At 43.8% G+C, this 21,599-nt stretch overlaps 2 protein-coding genes across 4 annotated transcripts in view; one reads left to right on the plus strand and one right to left on the minus strand.

Moving 5' to 3' along the window:
- ANGPT2 (angiopoietin 2) overlaps positions 1–8,307 on the minus strand; it is a 63,158-nt gene extending 54,851 nt beyond the window's left edge. Inside the window, exon 1 of one of the 2 annotated variants that reach the window (XM_032260311.1) lies at positions 7,356–8,307. In XM_032260311.1, coding sequence (XP_032116202.1) covers positions 7,356–7,643 — 288 coding nt within the window. In that variant the 5' untranslated portion in view covers positions 7,644–8,307. The remainder of the gene's footprint in view (positions 1–7,355) is intronic. The other variant, XM_032260312.1, reaches the window with a different exon arrangement.
- The window catches only part of MCPH1 (microcephalin 1), a 245,455-nt gene that overhangs the window by 156,476 nt on the left and 67,380 nt on the right, over positions 1–21,599 (plus strand). The gene's annotated exons all lie outside the window — the stretch shown is intronic.

Genomic DNA, 21,599 nt, shown 5'->3' on the forward strand with positions numbered 1-21,599 from the left:
TCCATGTATACTTTCTCTTGGTTATAACATAATTTGTGGGGTTTCTTTGTCTTGTTTTTTTTTTAGGGTTTTTTTTTTCTTTGAGACAGGGTCTCACTGTGTCACCGAAGCTGGAGTGCAATGGTGCCACCCCGGCTCACTGTAGCCTCCGCCTCCTGGGTTCAAATGATCCTCTCGTCTCTCCCTCCTGAGTAGCTGGGACTATGGGCACGCACCACCATGCATGGGTGATTTTTATATTTTTTTTGGTAGATATGGGATTTCATCATGTTGGCCAGGCTAGTCTTGAACTCCTGAGCTCAAGCAATCGACCTGCCTCGGCCCACCAAAGTGCTGGCCTTACAGGCATGAGCCACTACACCTGGCTACATAAATTTGTTTTTAGTCTTCTGAACTATTAAATAGTTGTAGCAATTCTACCAATTGCACCAATTCTATGACACGGTAGAATTTCATGTCATTCCTTTATAAACAAGTTATTCCCAGTTGCTCGTTTTTGTCTGTTTCCTTAGCAGCTTCAACTTCAGCACCATTCTCACACAGAAGGGCTGGCATCTCACCTGTCTACAGGTGAGAACAAAGCTGTGCTCTCAGCAGCCGGAATCCGCCAGGTCTGCTGCAGGGACCTGGTATTTCAGGTCCTGATGCTGGCCTAGGGGTGCCCTGCACTTGTCTAAAGATGGGAGTCCCAGTGGGCGAGAATTGCTGCCAAGACTAACCAGGGGCGTCAACCAGTTACTTAACTTCTCAGGCTTACTTTTTTTAAATTTTTAATTCAAACAAATCATTAGGGAGGTAATTTAAAATATGTACTATATAATAAGTACTATAGATTATATATATATACACACATGCTATATAATAAGTACTATATTGTATATATACAGTACTATATAATAAGTACTGCAGATATATATATACAGTGTTTTTTACATACATATAGGCATTAATTATTAAGAATTGTTATTTCAGAATCTTATAAGTATGCCTAATAGTTTTGTCATTCTTTGTATATTCTCTATTTTCTGCAATATCCGTATATTACTTGGATAATAGGAATAACAACCACTCAGAAATAGTTCTGATTGACTTTCCTTTTATAAAAGGGTTTCCGTGTAGTGACCAAGGACCTCACATCATCCCCACCCCATAGTCCTTTACCCTCCTGACTCCCTTGTGCTGTGGTTAATTTCTCCTTTCATTCATTTATCCTCCTGTGCAGCGCATACCAGCTGCTGCTGCACTGCACATTCTGACCATAGTGCAGTATCCCCCGGGGCAAGACTGTTAGGCATTGTCCTTTTTTTTTTTTTTTTTTTTTTTCTTTTAAGAGACAGGGTCTCACTTTGTTGCCTAGGCTGGAGTGCAATGGGGCAATCATAGTTCACTGCAGCCTCGACCTCCTGGACACAGGCAGTCCTCCCAACTCAGCCTCCCAAGTAGCTGGGACCACAGCCATGTGACCTGGTAGAAATCGGGTCTCACTCTGTTGACCAGGCTGGCCTTGAACTCCTGGCCTCAAAGTGTCCTCCCATCTCGGCCTCCCAAAGCTCTAGGATTACAGTGTGAGCCACTGTGCCTGACTTCTTCCAGGCACCTAGAAACAACACTGCCTGGACATGTGTAGGCACTCAATAAATATTTTTTGAACAAATAAACTTTCACGGCTCCTGCCCGGAACTGGAAACCCCCCCAGGAGGGGTGGAAGGGGTTGTGGGGTGTTCACTCACTTACGCTAATGAACTGAGAAATAACGCACTTCTGCCCAAATTTGTATTCATTCACACTTCTCTCAGCAGTTTCCTCAGCCTTTTCAGCCCCACGGAAAGTTCTGCTTTTGTCAGAGGCGGGGATACGCGTGCTTTCACGTGTTTACTTTACCGCTGGGCAATCCATACAAGGCTGCTAAACTGCAGAGGACATGGTGTTAGTATGGCCTGTGTTTATAAGGGACTTAAAAAAACATACACGCTTGCATCTACCATACGTGCCATACCTGTGTGCTAGAGATATTCCTGGGGCAAAATGAGGTGAGGTGTGGACAGTGCTTTAAAGTGATTCAGAGCTACCCGGTTAGGATGTTACTATTGCTACCTTCGTGATGAACGGCGTGGCTGCAAAGTTGAGTGGCTGTCTTTATATCCGAATAATTCTAGAATAATGTAAGAGAAAATTCTCATTGTTAGGTTCCTTCAAGTCAAAGGAGGACATAGTGAAAAGAGAATGGGTGCTGGCTGTCTAGATGGGCCCTGTTTAATTAGGGTCAACTTTACCAGTTGCCAAATGAAACCAATCTTAAAGGGCTATCCTACAGAACACATGTATATTTTATATATTTAATATGACATAAGTGTGTACACATACACACACATATACAGGGAGAGAGAGAATGGTTTGCCTGCCGACTTGTCATTAAGTACCGTAAACATCCTGCAAATTGTGAACAGGTAATTGGAAAACAGTCTGTCCGTGTTCCTGATTCATTGAATGCATCCTCTCGATCTCAACTCAGGAAATCCACAAAGCTGTCCAGGCCCTGCTGTCATTTTGTGGCCAGATATGGAAAGATATAAACCGCCTCCTTTCTTCCCTGTCAAAACAGTTGTGCCACGTCCTACCCACTTCCGAATTTTGACTGACTGCCTCACAGATGGTGTCTCTGTCTCCACCCCCCCACACTTTTAATCCATATATTCCTTTACCTCAAATTTGCAAATTTTGCTTTTTGTTCCTAAATATCATCTTTCCTCCAACCTCTTGTGATGTCATTTGCGGCCTGGAAAAGATCTTGATTATGCTATAATGCCACTGTTTATGTTTTAAAAAGAAGGAAAGCTGTACATTTCATATTAAATTTGGCGCTTTAAATAAAGGGCTGGTGCAAATCTCTGAGTGCTCATCTCCATAAAAGGGATGGAAGACTGCGGAAGGAGAATCTGTTTCCCATTTCTACCATTTTAATAATTAAGCCTGACTTACGTTTTTTTAACCTTGCCCATATCTTACTTTCATAATATTTCTGTTTTGTTTTTTAAATTGCTCCCATCATGATAGGGTTGATTTGAACTCTTGTTTTTCAATTTTAAATATGCAAAATTTTAGTTATTTTATGGATTAAAATAAGCACCGTGGACCAGCCTGAGCATCTGATCACCACTGATAAGACCATTATCTTTCTCAAGTTCCATCTATGATAACTGGCTTACAAATAAACTTGTGGATTACAGCCTGTTTGACAACTGGAAACAGCCACATTGATTAAAATCAAAAGATTTTCAGACTTCGATATTGGGACAGTGTGGATTATCTAGCATCTAAATAGAATGTAAGATTATGGAAATCCATTTCCTACTTCTAGACTCTGCAAGCAAATGATCATCTCCCCATAGTGTGATATCTAAATAGTTAATCCGGTATGTCAGACAACTCCATTTAGGAAACAATGACTACTTAGCCATAGAAAACAAATGGTACATGTATAATGTATAATCCATATATGGTAAACATTTATATGCTGTGTAGACACATACTGTACTATGTATATACACACTGAATAAGAGATATAGTAAACTATATTTGTATTTCCCACACTTAAATACATTGCACCTCTCCTACCATCGTGAAACTCTCTCTTCTTCATTCCTTACTATAAAGTAATACTAATACCTAATGAATAATAGCAATTTTTTCCAGCAATCTTAAATAGAGGGTTTAATCAGTTTATCTAGATGCACAAAATTTGTTTCTAAAACTGAGCACAATCATACTTCACCACCCAGGATGTAGCCAGCCAGTGGATACAGTCATGCTTCTTGTCTTCCGCTACCGCAGACCAGTGGCTGCAAAAGGGATGGGATTTTTTCTTTCCTCTTACGAACCAAGCCCTGGGTTTTATTGTTGTTGTTGTTGTTTTAATATACAGCTAAGGAGTGTTTTGTAGCCACACATGACACACACACACACACACACACACACACACACACACACACACAGTCCCTAGCAAGGGCAGGGTGGGGCTGGTGGACTGGGTTCCTCTATGAGCCTCTCACCATCTGTTTCTCCCAGTGACAGCAGTTATGTTTGAAGAGCGTAACCGCCTGGTATCTTATGCATTGATTCATGACTAGTAGCTCTAATATCTTATGAAAAAGATCCATTGTTATTGCTTTTAAAGAAAGAAAAGGATTGCAATTCACATTTGCAGCTTCCACCTTGTTCTTGTATTGTTTAAAGAAAAAGATGGCAGAGGAAATGTTTGCATATGTAATAGGGATCAATTTTATTTTTCAAATCATTCTGTTTTAAAGTGTCTATAGACTTTGTAGTTGTTTATAGGTATGAGGCATTCATCAGTGTGAAATAGTTATTTCCTTTCCCTGTTTCCTCTTATCAAGAAAAAAATCCCTTTGGTCTCCTAGAAAAATACAATCCATTTTGCCAAATTATTTGTGAGTTTCTACAGAGTGTGTTTAATATCACCAGGGCACAGGTTTAGACTATTTGCAGGATTAGCAGGAGAGACGTGGCATGATTGGTCTTTGGGCCATTGCGGTGTGTTTGGTGTGCTAGCAAACATGAATTTATCTTATCCTTGTTTAACTACTACACAGCAAGTGAGCTGCCCAGTATTGTTCCATTCATCTTCCTGAGTTCATTCAGAAGCCTGACACTTCCTTTGCCGGACAGATTAAAGGGGCAGCGTGGGACCTTTTGATGATTTGAAACCTGCCTTCTCTCAGTCTAAGCTCCTTAGGCTATGCTGACCACTCAGAGGTTGAACTACTATTTATTTGCCCTAAAATGAACCAGAAGCTTGGTCTTAATTTCCTTCCTGACAAGTGTTTCAATTTACTAAAAGTATACAGATTTTGTAGTGAGTTGTTTTTCAATCTTTCATTTTTAGTGCTGATCCAGGAAAGAAAGGAGATACGGAAACATTTTTAAAAAAATAGCTCAAAAGAAAGCATGTAAAGCAGTAAAAAACCCAGAATTGTGCTGCTGCTTTGTGTGTGTGCTAATCAAATCAGTGGGTGTTAGGTTGCAATGGTGATCCTTTAGCTGTGCGGTTTATCTATGATTCCCTTTTACAGTATATTATTTTCTTCCTCATGAGAAAATCAGTGTTTATTATCACAGGTGACAAAACACAGAGGCGAAAAACAAACAGAGAGGTTACATTTAATCACTTGAAGTGGGTTTCATCTTTGCATTTTTGTTTTCATTCCCAAGCCAGAAGCCTATAAACCGAATAAGAGGGCAAACTGCCTTTCGCTGCTGAGCTAGGCCAGGAGGGCAGGTGTGGAGCCGGCGAAAAGATAAACATTGAGTCACTCTTGGTGAAACGGTATTTAGCTAGAGAGCCAAAGACGGACTTTTGAAATACCATTGTGCTGCTACTGCTCAAATATTGACTAAGTGAGCCTGGAAAGGAAGAAATTTGGGCCACCTAACATAGAATTCCTTGTCTTTTTCTGTCTTTAAATGCTATCTCAAAGACCCAAGAGAAAGGGTAGTTTACCTAAGAAAGAAATATGAGCTTTGCTTATGGAGTTTCAGGTATACCTAATGTAGGCTTAATTAAGCAAATACAATTGACCAGCCTTGCATTTGGCAAAGCATTCTTTTCTGTTTCGTGGCTCTTTATTATAGGAGATGACTTGCCAGTCGGGCAGCTCAGAAGATTTGCAGCAATGAGTCTTTCATCCCTCACAGTGACTCTGTAACCACGGTTGATGTGGGAACGTTATTAAACGTCACCATTTACAAAGAAATAGGATGTTCACGTTAAGCAAGTATTTAGGATATAGTTTGCCTTCCACGTATTCCAGCCTGCGTTGCTGCATACTTTCTAAGCTTAGCGTAGTTACTTACACAGCTATGAATTTTAGGAGGTGTTTAAAAGCACACCACAGTGACCTGGGAAAGGAGAGAAACTTACTGGAGCACTTAGCCAGGAGCTTAAAAAGACATTGCTGGTGAGTTTTAGATGACATGAATATACATTTGATAGGTCAGTTGGGTACATTTTTGTTGTTTTAATGACTCCTCTTGACACCGCTACAGTGGTGCTGGGAGCATGCATTCACGTTCATTCATTTAGGCTCACGGCTCACATAATAACTCAGCCATTTCCTCTCTGAAGGTAGTGGGGTAATGAGAAGCACAGAAGAGGATCCAAGATCCGTTCTGAGATTCAGATAAGGTGTCCTAACAAAAAGCTGATGGCAAAATGAAAGAGTGACAAAATAACTGTGCTTTTCTAGGGTAACGTGTTAAATAAGACTCACCAACTTTTAAAAGATTTTATGTGGTTTTAAATAATCACATCCCTTGCCATGTAAGCATGCTGATGTCACGACATCAGCATGCCACTTAACAATTAATTTATGCATTTTGATTAAACTTCCTTTAGAATATATGGAGTCCATATAAAGAAAAGTCCAGGGTCATTTGGCTTTTCAGCGGTTTTGTATAAATAGCTCCCATGTTTACACGTGAAAAAAAATTATCTGTGAAAGGAAAAGCTTTCAATATCCTATTTTGGTTACGTCTCCATAAAAAGCCTAGGAAGCAGCGGGATCATCTGTGAAACAGTGGAATCACCCCAAGAACAAGAGCAAACTGTCAGACCGTCCTGCCGTGGCATGACTTGAACATAACCGCCCCACGTGGGGACGCGTTCCACATGGGTGGCTCGAACTGCCGAGGCTGCAGTGCTGAATACTTTCCGGACGCTTGGGAAAACTGCCCCTGTTTACAGATGGCAAGCCCTTAGCCACAGAGCCCTGAGAATCTGAGCAACATAAAGTCTGCTTTATTTAATTTCCTCTCGTTTACCAAGAGTCACAACCTACTTTAGTAAATAAATTCAGGAAATTGGTAAAGCACTTTACTCTATCCGTTCTGTCCCGGTCATCAGCAGGGTTGTCACGGTCTTCCTGGCTCACGGGCTGCTGTGGCTCACAGCCTTCCCTCACTCGCCTGCAATCAGCTGAGCGCCTCCCTGGTGATGGGTCTTACCGAGCTTCAGCGATGTAAACAAACAGAATGGCACACAAGTTGTGCAGGAGTGTATTTCCTCTACTTCGTTAATAAAGATCTGCAACTTTACGGATTTTCTGTATTGACCCTGGCGTTCTTTCCAAATAATTATTTTCACCCCGGGACTACCCACACACCCTGGGATAGAATAAAAGAAAAATGATCTTTCATCCTAGGGTACCCGCAACCTGCTCTCCAGCTCTAATCCTCTTAATCCCCCCCCCTTTTATTTTTGGTTGTTAAAACCAGAGCTGCTGCCAAGCTGATGTTAATAGCATGGATTGTTCGCAAAGACAGATGGACGGTTTCCCTACCTTCATTAGCCACTGAGTGTTGTTTTCCATGATGTTCTCCAGCAGCTGCAGCCTCTGCACCGAGTCATCGTACTCCAGCGGCGCGTCCCTCTGCACAGCATTGGACACGTAGGGGCTGGAGGGAGAACGGCAGTTGTCCATCTCGGGCAGGAGGAACGTGTAGCTGCAGGACCCGTGCTGAACCTGATACTGCTTCTTTCCTATGCTGTCCATGCTCTTCCGAAAGTTGTTATAGGCTGTGGCCAAGACAACATCACAGCTCAGAGTAAAGAAAACAATCTGCCACATTCTTTCTTCAGGAATAAATCAGCAGCTCAGCAAACTTGAAGGCACACACAGACGTCCAGAGTCCCGAGCTGCTGCCGTCGGAAACGCAGGGCTACTGTGCTGCCATGGCTGGGTCCGTCAATGAAAGTCTTCTCTTGCCTCTTTTTCCAGTAGCAAACTTGGTTTTAAGTGCTGTGTTCTCTCCAGGCATGCAGTAAACTGTCAGATTGCAGTGGGAAGAACGGTCCTGCTCGCTTGGGAGGTCTGTGCCAGCTTCTACAGAGCAGCTTTCACCGTCCTTTGTTTCTCTCTCCCCAGATCCTACAGTGTCAGTATCCGAATCAATCACTTTCCTTTCCTTATATGATAAGTTGATAAGAGCAGCCAGACATGTGTAGTGGGCTGCTCCGCCCTCCTGGCTGATCCGCTATCTTCCTGTAGGGGGTCACTAGCCAGGCAACAGGAAAAATCAGAGCAGAATGCCTGCCGTCCAACGGGACCGCATGCTGCAGAAATCCTCCGGGAAAAACCGATCGTTACAGGACCCCTGGGCATTCCTAGGCACCACCCTAATTAAGTATTTCCTAGAGAGAGCAGTTGATCTCTTTTGTCTGAAACTGATTTCACCGTGCTAAGCTGGCAAGGTATCTGAGGTAATAACTTTACTGTTAAAGCACAATGAAAGTTCCTGTTTTTTCCTTGAGGAATAAAAATACTACAGGGCTCCGGTTCATTTTTGTTATTACAAATAAAGAGGAAGAAGTTTGGCTCTTGTAAACTCGTGCCTTTCCAGAGGGAAAAACAGATTCATTGATATTAGTTGATTTTTGAGCCACTGGCAACGTTACAAAAGACTTTCATTTCAAAACAGTTGGAGAGGAAGATCTTCTGTTATTAAGTCATGTTAGAAACTTCAGTTTCTGAGCTCTGACATGCATTCTTTAAGAAAAATCCACTTGTATATTCACACTAAAAGTACACTGTACTGATTAAGTTCATTACATTACAATAGAGAAAGTAGAATTTAAGTGAAAGAGGAACTCAAACTACTTTTTTCTTTTTCTTTCTTTTTTTTTTTTTGAAAAAAGTCTCACTCTGTTGCCCAGGCTGGAGTGCAGTGGTGCGATCTTGGCTCACTGCAACCTCTACCTCCTGGGTTAAAGCGATTCTCCTGCCTCAGCCTCCTGAATAGCTGGGACTACAGGCATATGCCACCAGGCCCAGCTAATTTTTGTATTTTTAGTAGAGATGGGGTTTCACCATGTTGGTCAGGCTGGTCTCAAACTCCTGACCTTGTGATCTGCCCTCCTCAGCCTCCCAATGTGCTGTGATTACAAGCATGAGCCCCCTCGTCTGGCCCACAAACTTTTTTATTGTATCAGGATTTGTTGACATCTCAGCATTTTGTAGCACAGTATCAATTACATTAGTTCCCCTTGGTATTAGACCCGGGCAAGTCACTTCCCCTTTTTAATTAAGCTCTAACGTCCTTATCTGTGCATTTTAGGGGGTGCACTCACAATATTTTTCTACTTCATCCCCTGGCTCTGTAAGTCCTACGAGTCACTTCCTTTAACAACTAAAACTTCATACTTCAGAGGTTAACAATATGTTAACTCACCAGCCCAAGTGTACGTGGGGAAAAAGCCCCCTGCCTGTGTTGTGGTCTGTTTAGCTCCCAGTATACAAGGCTTATTATTCCCAGTGAGTGCTGAATATCTCGTACCCTCACTTGGCAGACCACATCTACCTACGAAAGATCTTTACTTTTCACTAAGCTCTGACAGAAAGACAGCGTTTCCCTTATCTATGAATAGTTAACAAACAACAGTGTCAGTATCTGTGACTTTCTCATCAATAGTAATCAGCTATTTTTATTTGCTGTCACTTGTACTTAGAACTATATTTTTATTAAACCCATCCCTAGGTCTCTTTACTGCATATTTGAATAAAGTAGCATGTGTCATCTTTTGAGAAGGCGTTCATACGTTTTACCAGACAACCAAAGGGTTCTGTGGCACAGAAAAGCTGGAACACATGCTGGGAAGGACCCCATCAGTAGAAGAGGTAGTATGATTCTGCCAAGATTCTGGACCTGGTCTCCACTGAGGGAGCCAGTTGAAGATGATGTACACATCCGGACAGTGCACTGTCGGGGAAAGCATACAGGCCTTAAAGAGGAGACCTGTGTTAGAACCCTGGTTCTGTGCGACCTAGCAGATGCTTAAGTTCTCTAAGCCTCGGTCTCCCTACTCGTGAAATGGAGATCATTTTTTCTCTGTAGGATTTTTAGGATTAAGATATAATTGTATGTTTAGGAGTATTAGTTCCCTTTCTTTCGTAGGCGTGTTCCATTAAATGGAACTCAGTTCTTCCACCATCCATTCGTGTAACTGTGCTATTCCCTCATTGTGAAGCAGTAGCATAGGGTGCAATTTTAAAAATTTCCTGTTTGAAAAAGCACCTCCTTATATTAATATAATGATATTATAATGATTAACACCTTATGTTAATAAGGTATTCGTATCACATAGAAGGTTTTACCTTTTTTTAATACTATTTCTTGTGGAGACAGGGTCTCACTATTGTTGCAGGCTGGCCTTGCAGTGATCCTCTGGCCTTGGCCTCCCAAAGTGCTAGGATCACTGGTGTGAGCCACTGCACCCCGCCTGTATATGTGGTTTTAAAAATCAGTTGTCTTCCAGGCAGATAGGGTGGTTCAAAAGAAACGAACAGAGAGGGGGCGTACCACAGTACTCTTGTCTACCAGCTTTGTATCAGACACCATGCTGTGCACTGGGAATAGAGACTGATGTAACCGGGTACCTGAACTAAAGAAGCTAACAGTGTATGAGAGGGAGAGACCCATGAACAAACTGGATGTGGTAGGAGAAGGAGCGGTCAGAGCACACGAGGAAGACAGTGGTGCTTCTGGACGGACAATGTGCTGTGTGCAGCCGGCGTGGACAGCGTCCTTCTCAGATCCCCTCAATTTACAAACATGGAAGGAACAGTTCTTTGTCGATTCCTGAATGGAAATTATCAGAACCAGAGAGTCAGAGGAAGCTCTAGTAGACCTGGAGTTGGCAAACTCTTTCTGTAAAGTGTCGGATGGTGATTATTTTCAGCTCTGCAGGCTATACGGTCACCATCGCCACAACTCAACTCTGATGTTGTACAAAGGAGCTACGGGACAGCATAACAGAACGAGCGTGCTGGGCTCCTGTAAAGCTTTATTCGTGATACTGAAATGTGAATTTCTTGTAATTTTCACATCATGAAATATTCTCTGTGTTTTCTCCAATCATTTAAAAGTTTAAAAACCATTCTTAGCTCATAGACTGTTCGAAACTGGGTCTGGACTCAGAACTTGCTGGCCTCTGAGTGACAGCCTAGGTGATCTGCAGGGGTGGGAGGTGCTAGGCAAGGCTGTGCACAATGCCCGTGGTACGGTGACTGTGTGTGTTTGGCAAGGCTGTTGACAGGACACGCAGCACAGTGACCACCGCGTGTGGTCAGCAAGGGCGCCCACAGCAAACACAGTGAAATAACCGAATGTGGTGAGCAAGGCCATTGACACTGTACACGGTGCAGTGACCATGTGTGGTCATCAAGGCTGTCAACAGTGCACGCAGTGTGGTGACCGTGTGTGGTCAGCAAGGCTGTTGACAGTGCATGCAGTGGGGTGACCATGTGTGGTCAGCAAGCCCGTCGACAGTGCATGCGGTGGGGTGACCGTGTGTGGTCGGAAAGGCCGTCAGCAGTACATGCAGTGTGGTGACAGTGCGTGATCATCAAGGCCATCAATAGTGCATGCGGTGTGGTGACCACGTGTGGTCGTCATGGCCGTCGACGGCGGACGTGGTGCGGTGACAGTGTGTGGTCGTCATGACCGTCGACGGTGCACGTGGTGCGGTGACCGTGGGTGGTCGTCATAGTGGTCGACAGTAGACATGGTGTGGTGACCGTGTGTGGTCGTCATGGCCGTCGACGGTGGACGTGCTGTGGTGACTGTGTGTGGTCGTCAGGGCCGTTGACGGTGCACATGGTATAGTGAACGTGTGTGGTTGGCGAGGCCATGAACAGTGCATGTGGTGCAGTGACCACCGTGTGAACATGGGAGAGCTGCTGCCTCAGCTCAGCCTTCTGTGTGGCTGCTTACAGGGGCTTACTAAAGGGATAGAATATGTGCCCAGAGAAAGTGCCACACTGAAGTGAATTAAGGATACCAGGTGGGGAGAGGGGCCAGGAAGTGGCCTGGGGTGCATGGGTGGGCACTCAGAGCCGCGGCCCCTAGGGAAGTGCAGACACGGTCCTCCAGGCCATGGACCAGGAAGCAGGGGGGAGCCAGTGGGAGGCCCTTGGAGGCATTGGGTGTAAAGTCTGGAGCTGTGGGTGTCCAGTAGCACCGCCATGCAGCCTGGGGGTTTGAGGCCCCTCACCTAGGATCCCTCCACTCTAGACAAGGATTGACTTGGGGGGGACCTCAGAACTCCAGAGAAAATCTTGGGTGCTCCTCCCTGCTGTAGTGACGGGATCACAAGAGGCAGGTGAAACTGTCAGATGAGCAACATTGTCACAGGTTCCCAAAAGCCACCTGCCTACCCACCTGAATTTCTTCCCTAGTAGTTCTGCAGAACAGCTGTGCACAATCAGTTTATTTCTTTGGTACTGTGTTTTCTCCCCCATATTGTGTGTCATCCGCTGACATTCAGAGGCTCCCATTTGTTCTCTGTGGAACTGTCCCACATTCTCATTTCCCTGGTTGATGACACCAGAAAGACGACAGCTACCCACTCCCAAAAAGAAAGAGGCCGATGTTACAGAGAACCTCCTGGCCAGGCCTTTTGGCTCAGTTTGTCCAGTTGGAAGCCCTAAGGCACAAGAAAAGCCAAAGGGCCTCCCGAGGACTGTGATAGCGGGTGGTGCGCAGAGCCATCGCTAGCTGAATGTGGAATAGGATTCGTGACAGCCAAACCACCCCAGCTCCCCCAGAGCAATCCGTGTAGCTCTCGTAAGCAGCTAGAAACCAAAAACGGACGCTGACTTGAAGTCAGCAAAACGTGGGGCAGCCCCCGAGCTCTGGCTGTGAAACAGAATTTGCAAGTGGGCCCCTGTGAGCCCTGCTTTGGCCAGCAGGCCAGTTTAATATTCAGCATTCATCCAAATCGAGGGATGGAAATGGGGCCACCAGCCTGACCCAAGGCCGTGGTTGCTTTGCTTTTCCAACCTGTACAGTCCCAGCAACGCATTGCCCACGTGCAATTTGAAAGAGCCCTGCCTAACTGAAAAACGCGTGGAAAGTGCTCAGATGCACTGAAAGGCACGTCGTGGCCCTGCGTTTATGGGGCAGTTTATTTTCCATCAGGCCTGGACGACCCCTCCCGAGGCCCTCTCCCGCCTGCGGTCCCCAGCATAGCCGCCTGGCTGCAGTCTGCTTTCCTCCCGCTGTCACTGCCTGCAGGCCTCAGAGGCGATGACCGCCACAGGCTTATTTTTTGGAAAGTGCCTTGTTGATGTATGAGGAACTTCCAGTGCCGAAATAGTCTAAAAAATGAAGCTGGGACACTATGTTTTGATTTTAGCCGTTTGCAGACAGAGGGGCACACTCGGGACTCTTGGGCGCCTGGCACACTAAGCTGGGAGGGACTTTTGAGACATTTTGGCCATCTCTCCACCCTCCCAGTCCCCAGCCTTTTAAAAATTGGCTAAATAAAAATCAGTCAACATGTTTATATGTACAACCTAATGTTCAGTATACAGAGAAAACCATTAGAAGGTTTGCTGCACATAAAACTGTTGTCGAAGTTATTTTTATTACTTCCCCCTCCCCACCAAATTATATCCAATAATTAATAAGAACTAAAGAAACAGCCACAGCTGGCACAACACCTGCCCCCCCGCCTGCCAAAAGGTTTTCTGCTTTCTGAAAGCAGGCTCTCTATATAGTGATTCCTTTACATGCCTCCTGGAAGATCTGTGTCGACTCCATTTTGATATATATTGAACCAGATTTGAAGAACCACAAATGCCACGTAGAGCCATTTGGCAAAAGTGTTGGTGCATCAACCATTCCCATTCCCCAGAGCTGCTCGTCATGTTAAACTAGTGTTAAACCCTGACTTTGGAATGCTAGGAAGGACAATTCTAGCCATGGGATTTCAAAAAAAGTACCAAAGGAAAGCCCCTTCGAGTTACTGTAAAGACAAAAGAAAAGGAAGAAAAGCGTAAACACACGCGTATAAACATGTAAGGTAGCTTTTGTCCCTGTAACAGACGAGGTAATCAAGGCTCGTGAAGCAAGGAGACAAGTGTCTGTCTTTTACATTAATGGTTATGAATTTAATGAGAATTTAAAGTAATTTCCCCGCTCTTTAACATGGCCAATACATCCTCCTTCAGAGATGATCAAGAATCGCCATTTAGTTCTGGCTGTCACCTCTGTACAGCACAAACACACATCCCCAGTGACAGACTCCATTTCACTGCCATTCAGACTCTTAGTGGCCTTCAGTCATCTTGAGCTGAAGCCACTGGGTCTTGTATGGAAGCTCACTGGACATCCTACGCGGACCTGAATGGGGACCATCCCATTACAAGTGCAGAAGCCACATCATGAATGCATACCTGAAATCAAATTCTTTCTTATTAGCTTAGATCAGAATCCCTGGAAATCCCACACATTGTCTAAATGCATCAGTGAAGCTTTATATGTACATTCTATATACCCTATCATTGTTGGAGCTTAAAGAACTTTTCCGCTTTGTCTGGTTTAGTTTCATCCGATGTAGATTGCTGGAAGAATATGATGTATGTTTTAGAATAGAAACAGTTCTGAGATGAAGTTTAGCACAATTTCCTGTTCTAGTTGCAATTAAATATAAATATAGCATGTGACATAAAATAGCTGGCCCAATATAGAGTACAAATTGTCATCCGCTTAGAATTGGGCATTGGCTCCATAGAATTCACCTTTGTACAAGGTGAGCAAATGTATATTTTGTTAAAAATAAGCATGCGACTGCCAAAACGGACAGAAAGCTCTTTGCCAGATGTGTTTTCAGGCCATTTCCTTTCCTGGGAAACAGCCATTTCCCCCGCATTACGGTTGTTTTCATTCGCGGGTAGATAGAGTCAGCGCAGGAGTTAAAGGACCCAGGCCTCCCTAGCCAAGGCCTTATCTTGGACAATTATCTTTCTCCTTGCAGCTGTGTAACTTCTGTTTGACACAGAACCACAGAAACTCTGTTAGTGGGAAAGATCAGAGTTAATAGGAGAAAATCTTCATTGTTCATGTGACTTCTCAGGTGCTTGGCGTTCTTATTTAGGTGACTTTAAAAAGTTCCAAATACTCATTCATTCTGACTTATCTGTGTGTTCATTGTGAAATTGTGTGTGAATGACATTTAGAGCAGATGGATTGTTGGTGTTTTTCTTTTTTAAGGAAACCTAAGAGACTCCCGAATGTTTCACAGTTTGTACTATCGCAAACCAGCATAACATCTGCTAAAGAGTTTCATATTTTAAAGCTGCATTGTATATCATATGGAACCTTAAGGACTTTGAAGGGAAGAGCTTTTTACTAGTAGCTTGGACAGTATCCAAGTGACTATTTTTTTAAGAAAAAAAATTCCTTGAGTTTTTAGAAATAGTTTATGTAACTGTTATGCCGTTCGATTTTTAAATAGTTTCATTTTCTAGTATTATTATGGAATATTTTATCTTCCCATCAAGAAAATGCCAGGAGGTCAAGCTACAAGTCACAACATTAAAAGGCAGTGGATACAATTCTAAAACAATAGATGAGTACATTCTCCTGATAGTATTTTTGCCAGTAATTCTGTGTCCTGTTTTCTCCCTGTAGAAAGAAATGCTAAACATTTTTTTTTTGAATGGATTGATGTCAGTGTTTACTAACATGACCTGTGTTAAGTCAGATAAAGTGTTTTCTTTGACAAATGCCATATTTCATTAGTGGCTTTGAGGTGGGTTTCTTCGTTATAATTCACATTAAATGTTCCCAAATCCATTTCATAAATGTTGTAGAGATCTCAAAGTCTGTTGCTTTTGAAAAATATGTCCAGTCTCTTTCTCATAACCATCCTAATAAAAATCTAAATTTCTTACAGAGTGAATGTTCATTTGAAAGTGGCTTAATGCCAAGTAGATTAATTCTCCTTTAATCTAAATTTATAAAATTTTTATCTTAATTATTGAGAAATCTTTTTTTAAAAAGAGATAAAAATGTCACGTGCTGTTTACATTAAGATATATTATCTCTCTTGGTTATAGGTTAACATAAATAAAATTGCTTATGTCAAAGAAGTAAAAAAAAAAAAAAAAAAAGCCCATGACCTTTTTTTGGTATCCCCGTCCATTTGGCTGACTTAATATGAAAAATTCTTCCTGTGGGAAATTAGACTTGATTATAGTGTTACAAGTACAAAAAGTAGTTTTTGAAGAATTATATTAGAATTATAATAAATAGTTACACATAAAAGGAAGGGATGTTTGCTTTAAGTGTATAAAAATACTTCTTGTCACTCTTGTCCCCTCATGAATCTTAGTTGTCTGATGATGGTTCAAGTTTTTCCTACCAATCCAGAATGTATTCCTCCACTTTTTCTCTAAAAACACTATTTCAAGCATTTTGTTTGGTACCCCATTAATACTAAAGCATACTTCCCCAAAATGTTCCATTTCAAGTATGGGGTCTAAAAGTCAAAGACAGCCTGACACAAAAAGATAAAATAAAAGGAAGTAAATTATACGAACAGAGGACATTTATAGCAGTATCAAAGGTACCAAGTTCTTGACATCAGTTTCCCTCAAGAAAAAAAATCATATTTTTTGAAAGCCTAAAACTATTCTAGTAAAATATTTACAGGAGAAAAATTTACTTTCCTCCAAAATCATGATGCATATTTAAATCATCTTTATTTATAGATCAAAAAGTCTTGCTTGACTACAATAAAAATTTTAAAACTGGTACCTATTTAAGAATGCACTTGTATCAAATCCACTTGTAATACTCACTGGCTCCCTCTGCTGGTCTCCTATCAAATGACAGGCAAACCTATCTGTGATTGTTAATAAAGTTAATGGAAATGAAAGGTAATTTAGGACCTACATCAACTGGAATTAAAATGCAACCTGGAATGCTTTCATTTTAATTTTAATGTGAAAGCACATCACATCATATACAGAAGTTAAACATCGACATGCACACACACTGTGAAAAATATTTGTAGGCATTCATCTACATACACAGAGCTGGGAGCTGTCTCTGTATCCTCTGTTGATAAACAGCAGAAAAAGGGATTTGAACTGTCTTCATAAGGACCCAGTTTAGAGACCTCATCCTGCTTACCCAAAGCTTACAGTCTAATGAGGTGAACAGATGTCCCATCTGATGCATGAGCATTGCTGTGTAACGCCCCGGGTAGTGCAGGGGGCGCCCCCACACAGGAAGCCTCCCAGACCACCTAAGGGCTGCATGAACAGCAGGAATAGTTTCACTGTTTATTTAGATCTACACTGTTACTTATTTAAGAAGAACATCCTTGGCCCTTTCTCTCTCCCCAAGTAAAGACCAAAATGGAGGGATATTACATTCCGGGCTCAAAAAAAAAAAAAAAAAAAAGGTGAGACCATGGCACTTAAATTAACTACAACTGAGCCAAGAGTGAGGCGAAGGGTGAGCCTGGAGACGCCGACTGGAAGTAGCTCCTGAAGAGTCTGCTTAGGAATTGGGGTTGTATCCTAGACATAAAGCATTTGGGGCAGGGGCGTGGTCTGACAGGACTGGGAAGGGCCCCGGGGTGCCGTGTGCAGAAGGGGTTAGAGGAGCTGTGAGTAGAGGCAGGGAGACCGGAGCAGAAGCGCTGTGGTATTCAGGTTAGATATCATAGCAGCCTGTGTTAGAACAGTAACGTCCGGCTCATGGTGTTAACAAAGTGGGATGATCAATAGGCCTTCTGGGTGGGTGGAATGTGGGGAGTCCAGGAATGAGGTTGGCTTGCTATTGGGATTGACTCTTACACTTAAAACGATTAAAAAGTTGGCTTGCTATTGGGATTGACTCTTACACTTAAAACGATTAAAAAGTCTAAGATAAAATAACTTGGCAATAGTTTTCAAAGCATCTATGAAATGACAAGATAATAAGCAAATATTCAACCCAAACTTAAGTGAAGGCAGGAATCAAGCGAGCTATTAAAGAGCTTTGCCCTGGAGCCGTTTGTTTCTCTACAGGAAGGAGGGGCTGACCTCAGGGTCTCCAGCACTTGGGGACTTATCTGTACCTCTGTAACCACTGTTGTGAGGTTAGTTCACTAAACTGTGAACTCCTTGAACTCTGAGTGAAGTCTGAGGCCAGCCCTTATTGGAATGCGGCTACTGTCTTTTTTTTAAAATTGAGATGGAGTCTTGTTCTGTTCCCAGGCTGGAGTGCAATGTTGTGATCTTGGCTCACTGCACCCTCTGCCTCCCAAGTTTAAGCGATTCTCCTGCCTCAGCCTCCCAAGTGACTGGGATTACAGGCGTCCACCACCATGCTTAGCTAACTTTTTTTTTTTTTTTTTTTTGAGATGTAGTTTCACTCTGTCGCCCAGGCTGGAGTGCAGTGGCACAATCTCAGCTCACTGCAACCTCCACTTCCTTGGTTCAAGTGATTCTCCTCCTTCAGCCTCCTGAGTAGCTAGGACTACAGACAGGCACCACCATGCCTGGCTAATTTTTTTGTATTTTTAGTAGAGATGGAGTTTCACCATGTTAGTCAGGGTGGTCTCGATCTCGTGACCTCGTGATCTGCCCACCTTGGCCTCCCAAATTCTGGGATTACAGGTGTGAGCCACCTCGCCCGGCCTGTATTGGTTTTAATAGAGACGGGGTTTCACCATGTTGGTCAGGGTAGTCTCAAACTCCTGACCTCAGGTGATCCACCGCCTTGGCCTCCCAAAATGCAGGGATTACAGGTGTAAGCCACCGTGCCTGGCCTCCTGTCTTCTCTAAAATGGCATCTGTGCATTCATCTCAGCTGCCCCTGCTCAGATAAAAGCAATGGCGCCTCCTGTGAAACCTGAGAGACGTCGAGGCAGGGCCCCGGCCATTCTGCAGAATTCTTTCTCCCTGCTGCCTGCTGTAATGAAGCTGCCTTTGCCACAGAACCTGAAAGTCCTGGTGTTACGCTCTAGACAAGTGGCAAGGTACTCCATTCAGCCTCAGCCTCTGGGTTCCTGCTGTGGCTGTGAAGGTGGCCAGGGTGCTGGCTGTGAAGCTGCTGTCAGCCCAGGGGGAAGGGATTCTTGTGAATCTAGGTGGCCAGCACATCTTCCTGAGAGTACCTGCAGTGCCGCAGACAGGGCCTCCCTGCCTGGGGTTTCTGTTCTCCACACTGTGTTGCCACAGGGATGCTTGCCCTGGCCTCTCCCTTTCCATCACCACGTGTGCTCCAGAACCTGGTGCATTTGGATGAAGCCACTAAATGTATAGGTCAGCAGCTCCACACCGAATCACATTATCAAATGCACACTACTTGATCCAGAATAGATCAGCCTGGGGTAAACACATTCACATATACAGAATGTACAAATTACTGTCTAATAAACCCACCAGAGCTGCCACAATGAGAGTATTGTCCTGGCCAGGCACAGTGGCACAAGCCTGTAATCCCAGCCCTTTGGGAGGCTGAGGCAGGCAAATCACAAGGTCAGGAGTTGGAGACCAGCCTGGCCAGCATGGTGAAACCCCATCTCTACTAAAAATATGAAAATGAGCAGGGCATGGTGGTGCGGTCCTGTAATCCCGGCTACAGAGGAGGCTGAGGCAGGAGAATTGCTTGAACCCGGGAAGCGGAGGTAGCAGTGAGCTGAGATCATGCCCTTGCACTCCAACCTGGGCGACAAAGTGAGACTCTGTCTCAAAAAAAAAAAAAAAAAAAAGTATTGTCCTTCCAGATAATTTTTCAAGATTATATACATGTATTCTGCCGTCCTATTCAAGACAACTTTAGAACTTCCTTTGGACAGCTGCCATAAGCCAAAGGGCTTGCATTCGAATATCTTCCATGAAGATAAATCCTTGTTCATTAAAGGCAGGATAATTTTATATGCTGCAAAGCAGCAATAGCGTGTTAGGTTTAGTAGATGGCGAAGCACGACACTGTATTGCTGTAACCCTATTACTTTTCTGTGTAGCTTCTTTTCGTTCAGCTTAACATGTGAAAGACCCTGTGCTACTCATACAAGAGATCCAAGTTAAGGAATCTTCAATGTCCTCGTAGCCTGGAAAGCTCTCTGGTGATTCTTGTTACTCTCTCTACAGAGCTAAGTGATCCAGAGCCTAATTAATCCAGAATCTGTCTTCCCCCACCTCCAGAGTAGCTCTAGAGAGGTCAAACCCTTCTGAGAGGGAGTGTCTTTGGGGACAGTCCCCTTTGCTGTGTGCCCTCCTGTGAGACAGCAGGACATCTCCCTCATCTCTGAATTTAAAGTGAGGAGTTTTCCTGCTGTGTTTGGGGAGAGCCTCACTCACCTGCTCAGTAAGTAGATCACACGTGTTCTCTGCTTTCACCAACAGCTAAAAACCACACTGGCATTGTTTCCCAGACACTGGACTGTCCCGATAAGCATTTGGACATGGTCTGCGAGCGGAATAAGCTCCAGCCACTGCGATCGCTCATGGGAGAGGAAAACGGGTAGAAATTCTTCCCCAACTGGCAATTCTAGGAAAGCACTCGGCCGGAGCCTGCAGCTCCTCACTATTCCGTATCAATTCTAAACAGCATTTTCGTTGGAAAAAGAAAAGTGAGAAGACAACAAACTTGAAGCCTAAAACTTGGGGAAGCCCCTTTCCAGAATGTGTTTACTTAGGGCTTAAAAAATATGCCTATTTTCAGAACAGAAGAACTAAGATCCATCTTTTCTAGGCCGATTTTTCAGAGTACATTGTAAATGTCTTAGTGATTAAAAGAGAAAAATACTTGATCATTTTCTAAACAGAACCAAAATTTCACTATGTAATTGTTTTTTTCCCTATTTAAGAGCGAACTATTTCATTGCTACCAAAATGCTAGTGTTTTGGAGAAAACAGAAGGACCGGAATCCAATATACATAGCCAGCAATACAAAAACCCTGCACGTAACATGTGTACTTTGGACCTGTCCGAGCTCTCAGTGACAAACACAGGCTCATTACAGGCCTGAGCAAATGTCCCATCTCTCAGGAAAACAAGGCAGATCAACCCAAAGGCAGATGGCACCTGGTAAGTCTCAGACTCGCACGTGGTTCTCCACAGACCTGCTCCCGGCTCATTTGGAACAGGTTCAATGGGAGCACAGGTTGCGTCTCTGGCCCATGTTATTCCTGGAGCTGCTTCCCAGGCCAGCGTCCATGGTTTTTATGCGTAAATGGCCTGGCATTGAGCCAGCCATCCAGGACAGGGGAGCTGTGTGACCTGGTCTGGAGATATACAGGTATTGATCTACTTAAGACCTATGCAACGTACGACCATTTGACTTTACAACCACAATCGCTAGCCACGACTGCTCCGCGTCTGGCAGTGCAAACGTTGCCCAGCTGGGCATATGACAGTGCGGACCAGCTTCCGGCAGCACTACCATCTCCGCATGCATATAGCCTACTCAACTTACGACCAAATCGTGTTACGACTGGTCTGTCGGAACTAATCGTGGTCGTAAGTCGAGCACTAGCTGTATATTTTTTTTTAGATGGAGTTTCGCTGTCTCCCAGGCTGGAGTGCAGTGGCCAGATCCTGCTCATGGCAACCTCCGCTTCCTGGTTCAAACGATTCTCCTGCCTCAGCCTCCTGAGTAGCTGGGGGGACTGCAGGCACCTGCCACTACACCCAGCTAATTTTTTGTATTTTTAGTAGAGACGTGGTTTCACGGTGTTAGCCAGGATGGCCTCAATCTGCTGACCCCGTGATCCGCCCGCCTCAGTCTCCCAAAGTGCTGG

The sequence above is a fragment of the Sapajus apella genome, unplaced genomic scaffold (genome assembly GCF_009761245.1).
Source record: "Sapajus apella isolate SASKATOON/1434 unplaced genomic scaffold, GSC_monkey_1.0 scaffold116, whole genome shotgun sequence".
Classification (NCBI taxonomy): Eukaryota; Metazoa; Chordata; class Mammalia; order Primates; family Cebidae; genus Sapajus; species Sapajus apella.